The sequence below is a fragment of the Vipera berus genome (genome assembly GCF_964194415.1).
Source record: "Vipera berus genome assembly, chromosome: 4".
Classification (NCBI taxonomy): Eukaryota; Metazoa; Chordata; class Lepidosauria; order Squamata; family Viperidae; genus Vipera; species Vipera berus.
The window spans coordinates 74,537,350-74,551,125 of record NC_138206.1 but is presented as its reverse complement, the minus strand read 5'-3'; the positions used below and the strand labels follow the sequence as shown (position 1 = coordinate 74,551,125).

The 13,776-nt window shown below is 44.4% G+C and overlaps 1 protein-coding gene across 7 annotated transcripts in view; it reads left to right on the top strand.

Moving 5' to 3' along the window:
* The window catches only part of WWC3 (WWC family member 3), a gene marked incomplete at its 5' end in the record, with an annotated part of 212,287 nt that overhangs the window by 31,655 nt on the left and 166,856 nt on the right, over positions 1 to 13,776 (top strand). For all 7 annotated transcript variants that reach the window (XM_081327450.1, XM_081327446.1, XM_081327445.1 and 4 more), the window contains one exon: positions 11,555 to 11,664. In XM_081327450.1, the coding sequence (XP_081183576.1) occupies positions 11,649 to 11,664 (16 nt within the window). The remainder of the gene's footprint in view (positions 1 to 11,554; positions 11,665 to 13,776) is intronic.

Sequence of the window (13,776 nt, the reverse complement as noted above, 5' to 3'; positions counted from 1 at the left end):
CTGCAAACGGACTGTTGCGACCCTATCTGGACCGAGATGCCCTACGCACAGTCACTCATGCGCTCGTGACCTCCCGTTTAGACTACTGCAACGCTCTCTACATGGGGCTGCCCTTGAGGACCACTCGGAGGCTTCAGCTGGTGCAGAATGCGGCTGCGCGAGTTGTGATGGGGGTTTCCCGATACTCCCATGTAACACCTCTACTCCGCGAGCTGCATTGGCTCCCGATTGCCCTCCGGGTGAGATTCAAGGTGCTGGTGATGACCTATAAAGCCCTAAATGGCTTGGGTCCGGGATATCTGAGGGAACACCTGCTGCCGGCATCAAGCTCCCTTCGTCCAGTGCGCTCCCACAGGGAGGGTCTTCTCAGGGTGCCACCGGTAAGAGATTGCCGGCGGATGACAGCCAGGGATAGGGCCTTCTCTGTGGGTGCGCCTGCCCTTTGGAACCAGCTGCCAGTGGAGCTGAGGACTGCCCCCGACCTCCGTTCATTCCGACGGGACCTGAAGACCTGGCTCTTCGAGCTCTCTGGCCCAGGCTGAGAATTCTAATTTTAGCTTTAATCTTATTTTAACTGGGGTTTTACTTATGCAGGGACGAATATAATTTTTTTTAATCTGTTTTTAACTTTTGTATCTCTGTTTTTTAATCACCCTGTAAACCGCCCTGAGTCCTTCAGGAAAGGGCGGTATATAAATGTGATAAAAATAAAATAAATAAATAAATAAATCTCTTCTCTCCCATGATGGGCTTACCATTAGCCTGACACTAGTGGGGAATTTGGGCATTCTGGTGAGGAGAGGAAAGCAACCAATCTCCTTTGGGCAGTTAGATGGGTCCATAGCAGGGGGGGGGGTACCAGCTACCCTAGCCACCCTACCAGTTCACCTGTCTCTGGAGACCCATGAGGAAAATATAATGTGATGGGGGTTTCCCGATACTCCCATGTAACACCTCTACTCCGCGAGCTGCATTGGCTCCCGATTGCCCTCTGGGTGAGATTCAAGGTGCTGGTGATGACCTATAAAGCCCTAAATGGCTTGGGTCCGGGATATCTGAGGGAACACCTGCTGCCGGCATCAAGCTCCCTTCGTCCAGTGCGCTCCCACAGGGAGGGTCTTCTCAGGGTGCCACCGGTAAGAGATTGCCGGCGGACGACAGCCAGGGATAGGGCCTTCTCAGTGGGTGCGCCTGCCCTTTGGAACCAGCTGCCAGTGGAGCTGAGGACTGCCCCCGACCTCCGTTCATTCCGACGGGACCTGAAGACCTGGCTCTTCGAGCTCTCTGGCCCAGGCTGAGAATTCTAATTTTAGCTTTAATCTTATTTTAACTGGGGTTTTACTTATGCAGGGACGAATATAATTTTTTTAATCTGTTTTTAACTTTTGTATCTCTGTTTTTTAATCACCCTGTAAACCGCCCTGAGTCCTTCAGGAAAGGGCGGTATATAAATGTGATAAAAATAAAATAAAATAAATAAATAAATAAATCTCTTCTCTCCCATGATGGGCTTACCATTAGCCTGACACTAGTGGGGAATTTGGGCATTCTGGTGAGGAGAGGAAAGCAACCAATCTCCTTTGGGCAGTTAGATGGGTCCATAGCGGGGGGGGGGGGTTACCAGCTACCCTAGCCACCCTACCAGTTCACCTGTCTCTGGAGACCCATGAGGAAAATATAATGTTTGTAGTGACCCCTGGCATGCAATGCCCAATGATTTTAGGGCTGGAATGGTTAAAGAAATGGAACCCCTGGGTAAATTGGAGGACAGCTGAGCTCCCTCCTCACCGACCCATGGACTGTGCTATAGAAATCAAACCCGGGGCAAAACTCCCAAAGCCCAGGCTGTACTCCATAAGCCCTAAAGAGATGGAGGAGATGGAAAGATTCTTAAATAAAAACTTAGAAAAGGGGATTTATTGAATCTGCCAAACCCAAAGTGGCTGCTCCAGTCCTATTTAGGGAAAAGAAGGATGGCACAATGGGTTTGTGCGTAGATTACCACGCCCTGAATGCAATTAGTGAAAGTAATCTGTATCCCCTACCCCTCATGAAGCACATGTTATCCCACCTATCAAGAGGAAGGATTTTTACCAAACTAGACCTAAGAAGCATACTACCACATTAGGATCAAGGAAGGGGAGGAATGGAAGACTGCATTCAATTGTCCAATGGGTTGCTACCAGTTCAAAGTTCTGCTGTTCGGACTGCAAGGCCCCCCCACAGTTTTTATGCAATTAATCAATGAAGTGGTTTACTTATATGACATCTTATCTTCACTGAGGAGCATATTAATCTAGTCAGAGCAGTTCTAAAAAAATTGCAGGCTGCCCACCTATATGCCAAATTATCGAAATATGAATTCCACCAGGAAAGAATAGACTACCTGGGGTATCGCATATCCCCGCAAGGCTTCAAAATGGAGCCTAAGAAAATCAGGGCAGTATTAAAATGGGCACCACCCTGCACAAGGAAGCAATTGCAAAGTTTCCTGGGTTTTGCAAACTTCTGCCAATTCATCCCTTTGTTTGCCCAAATAGCCCTACCCCTCACAAACTTGTTGAAAATGAGGGAGGGCAGTGAAACCCAGCCAGCCCCTGAAGTGGACAATGGAATGTGAAGTGGCATTAGAGAGGCTAGACACCCAGACCCTAATAAACATTTCGTAATACAGGCAGACTCAAGCGATGTGGTGGGAGCTGTATTGTTACAGGAAAATGTCGAGGGGGCACTGCAACCGTGTCCTTATATGTCCAGGAAACTCACAGAGACAGAACAACGTTGGGCTGTGTGGGAAAAAGAGGCTTATTCTGTGAGGTGGTCATTACTTAAAGGTAAAGGTAAAGGTTCCCCGCACATGCGTGCTAGTCGTTTCCGACTCTAGGGGGCGGTGCTCATCTCCGTTTCAAAGCCAAAGAGCCAGCGCTTGTCCGAGGACGTCTCCGTGGTCATGTGGCCGGCATGACTAGATACCAAAGGCACACGGAACGCTGTTACCTTCCCACCGTAGTGGTCCCTATTTTTCTACTTGCATTTTTACATGCTTTTGAACTGCTAGGTTGGCAGAAGCTGGGACGAGTAACAGGCGCTCACTCTGCTACGCGGCACTCGGGATTCGACCCGCCAAACTGCCGACCTTCCGATCGACAAGTTCAGCGTCCTAACCCACTGAGCCACCGCGTCCCTTCGGTCATTACTTACGTGGCGTCATTTCCTTGAAGGAATAAAATCTTCAGGTCTGGACAGACCACAAAAATTTGGAAGCGCTAAAAACACCCAGGAAACTCACTCCTAAGCAATCCTGCTGATCTCAGCAGTTTCATCGATTCCGTTTCACACTTACCAGGGGGAAAGAATTTCCTGGCAGATGCACTGTCTCGCATGCCCCAATATAACAGCACACGGGCCACTGACTCTAAACCACTTATACCTGAACAACAACTGGCAGCACCAGTAACCACCAGGGCCCAAGCTAAAATGAAGCCGCAGCTGAACAGCCAAACTGGAATCAAATTCCAAAAGTCTTTGGAAACAGATGAATAGTTCCAGAAAAATAAGACTGTGCACAATCAAAGACAGACTACCCTGTTTGGGGGAGAAGTTATACATACCCAGAGGATCAATTTCATGCAGTTGTGCCATGATACAAAACCAGCAGGACATTTTGGGTTTGTAAAAACTTTACTCTTAACTAAAAGGCACTTTTGGTGGCCATCCATGAAAAAGGACATAGAAAGCTTATGTGGCCAGCTGCCAAACATGCGTAATGGCTAAGAGGCTGTAGGGAAAGTCGCCCAGACTGTTGGTGGTGTTGAACCCCTCAGCCCCCTGGAAAGAAATAGCCATGGATTTTTTAGTGGAATTACCAGAAAGAAACGGGAACACTGTCATCTGGGGGGTTATGTATTTGTTTTCCAAACAGGTGCACTTTATCCCTTGCCAAAAGATTCCCACCGCAAAAACCTTAGTGAAACTCTTTGTGCAGCACATTTACAGACTGCATGGAGCACCCCAACACATCACATCTGATAGGGGAGTGCAATTTATTTCAAAGTTTTGGAAGGAATTTTTATCCCTCTTAGGAACTACTCAGGGACTGTCGTCTAGTCATCATCCTCAAGTGAACGGCCAATCGGAACACGGGAACTCAGTACTTGAGCAATACTTAAGATGCTTTATTAATTTTCAGCAAACAAATTGGACGGACCTACTCCCCTTTGCAGAAGTTGCTTACAAGAACGCAGTTCACTCCAGCACAGACTACACTCCTTTTCAAATAGCCACCTGTCAAAGTTTCAACCCTGTGCCAGAACTAATCCCAAATGAACTGGAAATCCCATCACTGAAAGAATGGATTGCACAATTGCAAAATACCTGGCCAATCGTTAGGAAAGCTTTAGACAAAGCTAGGCAAGCATACAAAACACAGGTAGACAAAAAAAGAGTTGAACCCACACTATTCAGGATAGGAGAAATGGTACATTTATCTACAAAATACCTAAAAGCCTTACAGCCCTTTAAAAAACTTGGACCAAAATATATATAGGACCTTTTCCAATTAAAAGAATCATAAACCCAGTAACAGTAGAATTAGAACTACCCAAAAATCTTAGGCAAATACACCCAATCTTTCACTGCAGTTTGCTGAAAAGGGAACAACAGTCACCCTTATGGCCAAACCACCACCACCACCACCTCCAATCATGGTTGAAGGAGAACAATACTTCGAGGTAAAAGAAATCCTAGATTCTAGAAAGTACCACAGAACAATTCAATACCTAGTAGCTTGGAAACACCTTCCCTCCTCAGAAAACGAGTGGATCCATAAACATCACATCAGAGCACCTAAGTTGCTAAAGAGGTTTCATACAGAATATCCCAGCAAACCAGGCTAACATCTATATTTTTGTTTCCTCTACAGATGGATCTCTCCTATGTTTAAAGGGGGCAGGATGTCAGAATTCGTTTATATTTCATTTCTAACTATCTCCTCTGAGCTAAACCCAAATCTCATCTTCCCCTGGATTCTGCCATTCCCAAGGAGGAGAGGCAACAGGCATGGGACTTTATGGCTTTCACTTCCTCCCTTAAATGTAACCTTTGTTTATTCCGCCTGCCTGCTATCCATCACAAAATAATCAGTTGCTTTCTCACTAGGCATTCCTTCTCAATTATGGAGAACTAGGAAAGTGGGGGGGAAGGGAGAAATGCAACCCTCTGGAATCTGGTTTGTTTCTCCGAATGAAATGTGAGGAGGGTGGAAATGATCCTGCTGCAAACGGACTGTTATTTCTCTTCTCCCACGATAGGCTTACCACCTGGAGCTTGGCTGATCCGGAACTGACCGAATGAACTGTGGGGTGAGGTTTGCTTGGGGACACTTCAAAAATATCAATTTATGAGGGAATTCCTCAGATCCTGTCTAATATGCCTGCTATCTCCTATTTCTTAGTAAAAGTTCCTGCTTGGAAAATCTTGTCTCCAAGAGTCCTACTTTCTTAAGATGTGGGCTGAAGTTGGTTCTGACAGGTGTACTAGATTTTACACGGAGTGCCTGCAAGATAGTTTAACCTATAGATGTAATATATAGATTCTGTTTATTTGTTAATTAGTCTTATGGTTGGGATTGAATAATACACAGCAGATTGTTCAGGGTATAGAGATGGAACTAAAATATGCATTCTAGTATGCTAGATATTAGAGCTGAGATACAAGATAGAACTGGTGAGTGTATGATCAAAGTTACTGAACCGGACTGAAATCAGAACAAGCAAAATTGCTAGGAGCAACAATGTGGACCATGATAAGAACAAATATTAAATATTTAAATATTGTAGAGAAGCAAAATCAGGAAAGTCTGAAAAATATGTTTGTTGAGCAAGGTATATGGAGAGTAGAACCAGGAATAGGATGTGATTTGGCTCATGCACAGACATGAATGTAGCATGTGTCAGAAACACTTTAAAGCCACGATAACTTTTCCTGTAGTTAAGAAGCAGCTGTGGATGGAAATGACACATTTTTAAGGTGTTTCCACAGATGCTCATGTGTTCTGAATCACATTTCACCATTTGAAATGTAAGCTTTCACATAAACTTTGAAGTGCTATTAGGCAAGTGCTATGAAAACCGCCCTTGCTTCCCTTCTTGTTTCAAAACAAAAAATTTAATCGGGTGTTTTTGTAAGAACAAATATATACACTCTTTTATAGTTTCTTTTTTGTGGTTTATGAGAGCTAAAGATAAGAGTCTGTCTTCTAAATCTGTGGCAATAGATTTGAATATGCTGGTATATTTGGTGCGGTCATATTTCGGTTAGCATGGGGGATTTCAGTAGTGAGGTTTTAGTTTCTAGTTTAAATGTAATATTGAATGTTTAATATTAAACTGCATGTATTTCCTCCACTAATGTATCTGAAAATGTAACAGTTCTGTTAATTATATATGTCAGGTCTATAGTCATAAAGGTGTTATTTTAGGTTTGAAGTTGTTTGGAATTTTTAATGTGTGAAATTTGGAAGCTTTCTAAGTCTACATTTTTAAAAGTTCTCAAGCACACAATCTAAAATATTCTTTTGTAAGGAATCAAGAGTTCAAAGTATTTCTACTTTCTGGGATCTAGTTAAATAAGCAAAGCAGTAAAAAAGGATAGAGTTGTGTTAGTGTCAGTTTTTCTAGCCCAGGGCTTTTTAACCTTTTCACCCATTGTACCATTTTTAGGATAAGGCACTATCTGAGTACCACCAGTCGCCCAGCAAAGTGTCAAGACCTTGACCAAAAAAGAGAGGGAAAAATGATAAAATACAGGTAGTCCTCGACTTACAACAATTCACTTAGTGACTGTTTGAAGTTACAACGGCACTGAAAAAGTGACTTATGACCATTTTTCACACTTATGACTGCTGCAGCATCCACAGGGTTATGTGATTTACATTTGGATGCTTGGCAACTGATTTATACTTATGACATTCAGTGTCCCAGGGTCATGTGATCACCTTTTGCAACTTTTTGATAAGCGACGTCAATGGGTGGGGTGGGAGGTATGGCCAGCTCATCAATCAGGTTGCAGGGTGCCTGTGGGGGGGAAATCTGGGTTTCTGGTAGAGGGGGGTGGGACTGGGATGGGTGTCTTCCTTCCCTCCCTCTCTCCCATTGTCCCTTCCTTTCTTCTTTCTTTCTTTTCTTCCTTCCTTCCTTTCTCTCACCTTTCATCCTTTCTCTTTCCTTCTTTCTTCACCTTTCTCCCTCTTTTCCCTACTCGCTCTTCTTCCTTGCTTTCCCTCCAGGGGAGTTAAAAAAACCAAGAAAAAAGGAGAGACAAGGCAGCTTTCTCAACCAGGCATCCTCCAGTGGGTGGGGGGCTTGGTGTCCTCTCTCACCAAGAAGAATTGTGGGAATCGGGCAACCTGGAGGACCACCTGGTCTTGCTGGAGCTCCTTAATGTTCCCAGAAGGACAAGGGGGTTTCTCCGGGGATGTCAGGATGCCGCCTTACTACCTGACAGGTAGAGACTTGGGGCTGCTCCTCTTTTTGATTCTGGCTGGGAAAAGGTGTGTGTGTGTGTGTGTGTGTGTGTGTGAGGAAAAAAGACGGGACTCGGGCTCAGGATGCGTCTCCCCACTCCAGAGAGCCCCGCTTTCCCCAGCACGTTGCTCCCAGCCTTATTCGCAGGAGAGTAAGGCCGCCTGCCGCGCTGCCTCGGAACCCTCCGCGGAAGCGAAGAGGGCCAGGAGCGAAAGCACGGCTTTGTCCGGGGAGTTCAAGGAAAGGGGGCCTGGGAGTGCTCCAGGGGCAAAGAGCCGGAGAGTTCCCCGAGGGCATCTGGCCCAGCCGCACCACTGGGAGGCCCCGTCAGGGGCAGCGCGCTCTGGTTTCCAGGGCCCAGCTGGCAGAGGGTGAGCGGTGCCTGCGGGCCGCCTGGCATTCCCACCTGCGCCAACCAGGCGAGCGCAGGGACGCGGAGTCGGGTGGCTGTCTCCCCCTGCCAGGCCCGGCACCTCCCCTACCTGGCCATGAGGGAGTGGCGCCTGCCCCACCTCCCTCCCTGCCTGCCCGCCGCCCTTCGCCGGCTGCCGGGTAGAGAATTTGTGCTGAGGCCGGGCAAAGGTCACAGGTGCTTCGTGGGGTGCGCCGTCCGTCGGAACTGCACCGCTCATGTCCCCTCCCCTGGCTGCCTCTGCGGCTCTGGGACTGCCCGTGGACTTACCTCCTCTGCTTTCCACCCCTTCGGATGTGCGCCCTGCTGGCCCGGCCATGTCGCTGACGAAGCTCTACAGCCAGGTAAAGGGATGGGCAGGGGTCATGGGCTGGAGCTGCCCAGATCACCCCACTATCTCCTTTGCTGGAACCGCCCGCAGCACCCCCGTGGCTTCCTTCATGGCTGTCAGAGTTTGTTTCTGGAGAGTGCAAGTCCTCCCCACCCGCGTTCGAGCAGCCCGGCTGGGAAGTCGCTCTGGCTCCCCTTTGCCCGAGGGGGAAACTGAGGCCTAGGGGGGGATTGCATGCAGGCGCACCACGGCGGCACTCCAGAGCCACTCGGTTGTTGTAATTTTGCCTCATTTTATGAATTTCTCTTGCCATGTTTGTTTGGTGAATCCCTGCAGTTAAGTTAGTCCCAGAGTTGTTTGAATCCGGCTTGAGTTTGCTTCTCAGAAGGTCGCAAAAGGGGATCATGTGATTTCCCTGGTGCAATGCAACTTGCAAGCTGCATGTTTTCTGCAAGCTAGTGAGCCGGGCAGGAGCGCGAGATTGGCGTTTCTAAGTACACGATGATTTGCGCTCCTGACAATCTTGCTCGCTCACTTTCAGCTTGCTTTCTGCAAGCAAGTGGGATGCGCAGGAGCACGAGATTGGCGTTTCTGAGTACATGCCGATTCATGCTCCTGGCAATCTCACTTGCTTTCAGCTTGTGGAGGTCAGGGCCGGCCGTACGGAGTCGCCAACAGTGGTGGGGAGGGAGTCAGGCGATTGTGTTTTTCCCTCCACACCCTTGGCCAAGGGAAGGGTCTGTGAACTTGGATATTATTAATAAGCTTACAGATGTTCTTGCTTTACAAGTGTGGACGGGAAGAGGAGAGGGGGAAAAGTCTCGAGCCCCGGGAGGCGCCATGAGGGGTATTGCAAGCTCATGGGGGGGGGAGAGGAAAAGAAGATGGAAGGCCACAGCAGAGAGAGAGAGAGAGAGAGAAGGGGGGAAAGAAGGAGGGGCGGTTGTGAGGTTGGCGCACAGGGCTGCGACGTGAGCGGTCTCAAACCTACCTGCCGAGGGAGAGGATGGCTCTGTCCCCTTCAGGTTCGCGCTTGTTTCTGAAGTAAGAAGGGGGGGAAGGACAGCATGGATCCCGCACAAGAAGAGGTCAATCCGGTTGCTGCACAATGAGTCCCTGGGGAGGGCGGGGCCTTGCTCTGCGCCTGCACTCTTCACACGTCCTTGGTAGGGTTCCTGCAGGCCGCCAAGCAGCATGTTTTCCGGCAGCAAGTGAGCTGGGAAGGAGCGGAGCGATGGGACGTGGAGGGGAGGAAGGCAATGCCGCGTACCACCAGCCAGGTGCTCGCGTACCACCAGTGGTACACGTACCACCGGTTGAAAAGCCCTGTTCTAGCCAATCTGGGGAAATAACTTGTTGCTATACAAAATTTGACCCGCTTGAGTAATTTCAGATGTATTGGACAAGAGGTAGTAAAAAAAAGCATCTTATACCTCTTTGGGATAGGAGGGTAGGATTTAATTGGCTAATATCAGCTCAGTCAGGCTTTGATCAGTGTCTTTGTTATAATTGAGCTGCCTGGCTGTAGTTCTATATAATAAGCATTCTTGAACATAACTGTAACTACATTGTTAATATAGGTATAAAGATGTGTATTTTAATAATTTTCTGCAGGAAACAAGTCCAACTTCTTGAATGCTGATTATTTTTTCTAAAATATATATTTTAGTGATAATTATTTTCAGAACACCCAGAGGTGCTTTTTGATAAGGCATCTGGACTTTCTTGTTTTACTTTGAAGACATTTCACTTCTCATCAAAGAAGCTTCCTAAGCTCTGAATGGATGGTTGGAAATGGAAGGATTTATACTCCTTGCAGATAGCTGGTCATTTGCATTCTTTTAGAGAGTTGCCGAGGCTACCTGGAGGTTTATTTGTGTTGTCAAGGTCACCTGAGTAGTGAAAATGGGTATGGAGCCTTCTTGGAACTGCTGAAAGAACTGCGTTGTAGACTGCAGATAGATGATGTCGTATCCCTCCCCCTGTGTTGACAGATGGCTGTTCAGTTATGACATAGATGGCCTCTTGGACCCCTCTTTCAAATCAGCAGTCCTCTCTATTCAAAATGTGGACTTTGCTGCCTTCAAAAGAGTGGTCTTTGTCTTTTAAATGCAAATGGACTGTGGAATCTTGTCCTGATGTTCTCCTATGTTGTGCCATGTGTTATGAAGTGGTTGTTTTGTTTCCCCAGTGTACAGATTTTCACATAGCTCACTGCATTATACTGCATATATGAAGTTGTTCAATTTGTGTCTGGGTGTATTATCCTTGGGGTGGACAAGCTTCTGCCTTAGTATAGTTGTTGGTTTAAAGTGTGCACTTATGTTGTGTTGACTGAAGAACCTCGTGAGCTTTTCTGATATTCCTGCAACATATGGAATGACAACATTGCTTCGTTTATTGTTTTCTTCTTTGTCTGTTATGGAGGAGCTCCTGCTGGGTCTTTTTTGGGATTTGATGAAGGTCCAGTTGGGATAACCACACGTTCTGAGGGCTTCTGTGATGTGTTTTAGTTCTTTTTCTTTCCCATCTTTGCTGGTAAGCAGACCTTCAGCTCGGTGGTGTAGGATTCTGATAACTCCCATTTTTTACTCCAGTGGGTGGTGAGAATCAAAATGTAAATATTTTTTTAAATTCTTGTCTTTCAGTGCATTTTAAAATTTCTTCCTATTTGAGATTGATTTGCTTTGTCATATGTTAAAAGTTTTGGCGTTGAAAAGTGATGTCCTTAATCATAATTTATTAAAGTTATATTATAGTCATCCATAATGATAATTAAATGCAGTGTCAGAATCCATTTATATCACATTTCATAATTGTATAGGTAGAACAATGTGCTATTTCTGGGGATTCTGCCATCTCTCCGAGGGGGGGGGGAGAGGATGGTTACTAAAGCGATTTTCAAACAACAGGGAATGTTTTAACTGGGGGAGGGAGGGGGACAGACAGGTCTGGATTGCATCTTCATTTACAACTGAAAAGGAAAGCAATAACCATAAAACCAAGGAGAGTTCCCTTTCCCATGGAAGGCCCTGACACCTAGCAACTGATGAGAGCCTGACCAAATGGATGAGGGGAGGGGCTGAAATGGGAATGCTTTATATGGGATTGAAATGTAACTTTTGTCAGATTCCGTCTTGTATTGCCACAATCGATTCCATCCTAGTAAACATTTTCCTTTTGGACTAAACTTGCATCCAAGAGTTCTTATTTCCTAAGATGTGGATTGAGGTGGGTCCTGACATGTAGCATGTTTGAACTGTTTTTGTTTTTTTATAATATTTATAGGATTACCAAGCCATTAACTTTTGCTGACTGTGTTGGTGATGAACTACCTTTAGGATGGGAAACTGTTTACGATCAACAGATTGGTGTTTATTACATGGACCACATAAATCGTGAGTAACCAATTTTGTTTTTAAGTTATACATATAAACTCAGACTTCGATCCTAAATTTTCATTTATATATAGGCAAATCAGAGTTGGGCAATGGAGAAAGATGCAATAAAATTATAAAATTATTGCTATTGTAGATGCTGTCCTGAAATATGAAAAATACGCACAATTCTCATGGGTTTTAGGATTGTCTTTACAAAACTTGTTTGAAGATTTCTGTCATGATTTATTTTATTGGAGATAGAACTATTGAATAATATTGGCAAGCTTGATAAGTGCAAGTGCATATGGTCAAATATCTGGATTTTATATAAATTCTTTTTTTCTCCAAATTTTGGATTTAATACTGCTTTTTAAAAATCTTTTAGAGTCTTTCCATTCCATAGAGAAGATGAAGATACTATCTTCGAATTAGATTAAATGGCAGATGGACAATGGCAGCAGAGAGAGGAAAGAGCAGGAGAAAAGATAATAAAAAGTGATGAAAATGAAGGATTAAAACTGAAAGAATACCTTTTTTTAAAGAATTGGAATTGTTTCATTTTTTTTCTTAAAAACAGCATACAAACAAAAACATATGTTAAAATGGTGCATGTTAGATTGAAAACAATGAAAATTTAATCTTAATCTTTATGATATAATCTGAACAAATAGCTTGTTAAACCTCAGTCTCTAAATTTGCCTGGTGGTTATCCTTTTGATTCCTTCTAAACAGATGCTGATATTATCAAATTAAAATAATCCTAAATTAAACGAATGGACCTGGCTATCTTAAATTAAGAATCTAGTCTATTATAGCACATTAGTTCTACATCAGTTTCTTGCTTAAATGTTACTATTTAAGAAGCTGACTTGACTTTACAGTGTCAAGAGAGAAGGAGAGCTCTCAATGTGCTGATTTAAAAGTGTTAGTTGAAGCATATGCCTTTTAATCCATTCCTTGTTTTGTAGACCCATTTTGAGGCTGGATTCTAGAGATTACTTAGTCACCTTGATAATTTCTGATATGAAAACAATATAAATTTAATAAATAAATAGCAATGCATTAATTTTCCTGAAGTTCCCAATAGCTTTTGTTACAGTTTACTACTGTCTTAGTAATTTAGAAATATTAAAATAGTTACCCTAGTTATGACGCTCATTTCAGAAGATGGAGCTTGGGATCTATTGTTCTCTTCTATAATATTTATGGTGTGGGGTTCTGCAGGACTGTGTTTAACATTTGTACAAAACCACTGAAAGTAGAAATAACTTGTTATCAGTATATGTTTTGTTGTCACCCAATTTTAATTCTTATATGAGCAGTGGAACAGTTAAGCTGATACCTCTAATCAGTTGTGGTATAAATGAGGGCTAGAAAACATGATAAAATGTAAGTTTATCTTCAAAAAGATTATAATTTCATAGAATTGCATATCCACTAAAGCAGAGATGAATAATCTGCAATCTTTATGTACTGGTGAATTTATATTGCCAGCAGTAAATTCCCAATAAGTATGGTTGACTAAGTCCAAGAACATCTAGTTCATCCTTCCTTTACCAATCCTGAGAGATCCATTCCTGGATCTTGCTCAATCACCCAAGTAGTTGCTCAATCACCCAAGTAGTTTTGGTACAATAGTACAATACTACATGTCTAAGGAGATTCTTAGTCATCCAGGTCATGGTTGTCCCAAAGGTGCTTTTTCAAGAGCCAACTGGACTTTCTTGTTTTTCTCTTTTGCTTCTCATCAAATAAGCTTCTTCAGCTCTGACTGGATGGTGGAGAATGGAAGGATTTATATTCCTTGCTGGTAGCTGGTCATTTACATTCTTTTAGAGAGTCATTGAGGACACTTGCAGGTTTATCTGTGTCCTCAAGGTCACCTGAGTGGTGCAAATGGGTGTGGAGCCTTCTTGGAACTGCTGAAAGGACTGTGTTGTAGACTTCCCTCCCTCTGTTGAGAGAGGGCTGTTCAATTTTGACATAGATGGCCTGTAGGACCTCCCTTTCAAAGCAGTAGTCCTATCTGTCCAAAATGTGGACTTCGCTATCTTCAAAAGAGTGGCTTTGTCTTTTAAATGCAGATGGACTGCTGAATTTAGTCTTGATGGATTTGTTTTCCTATGTTGT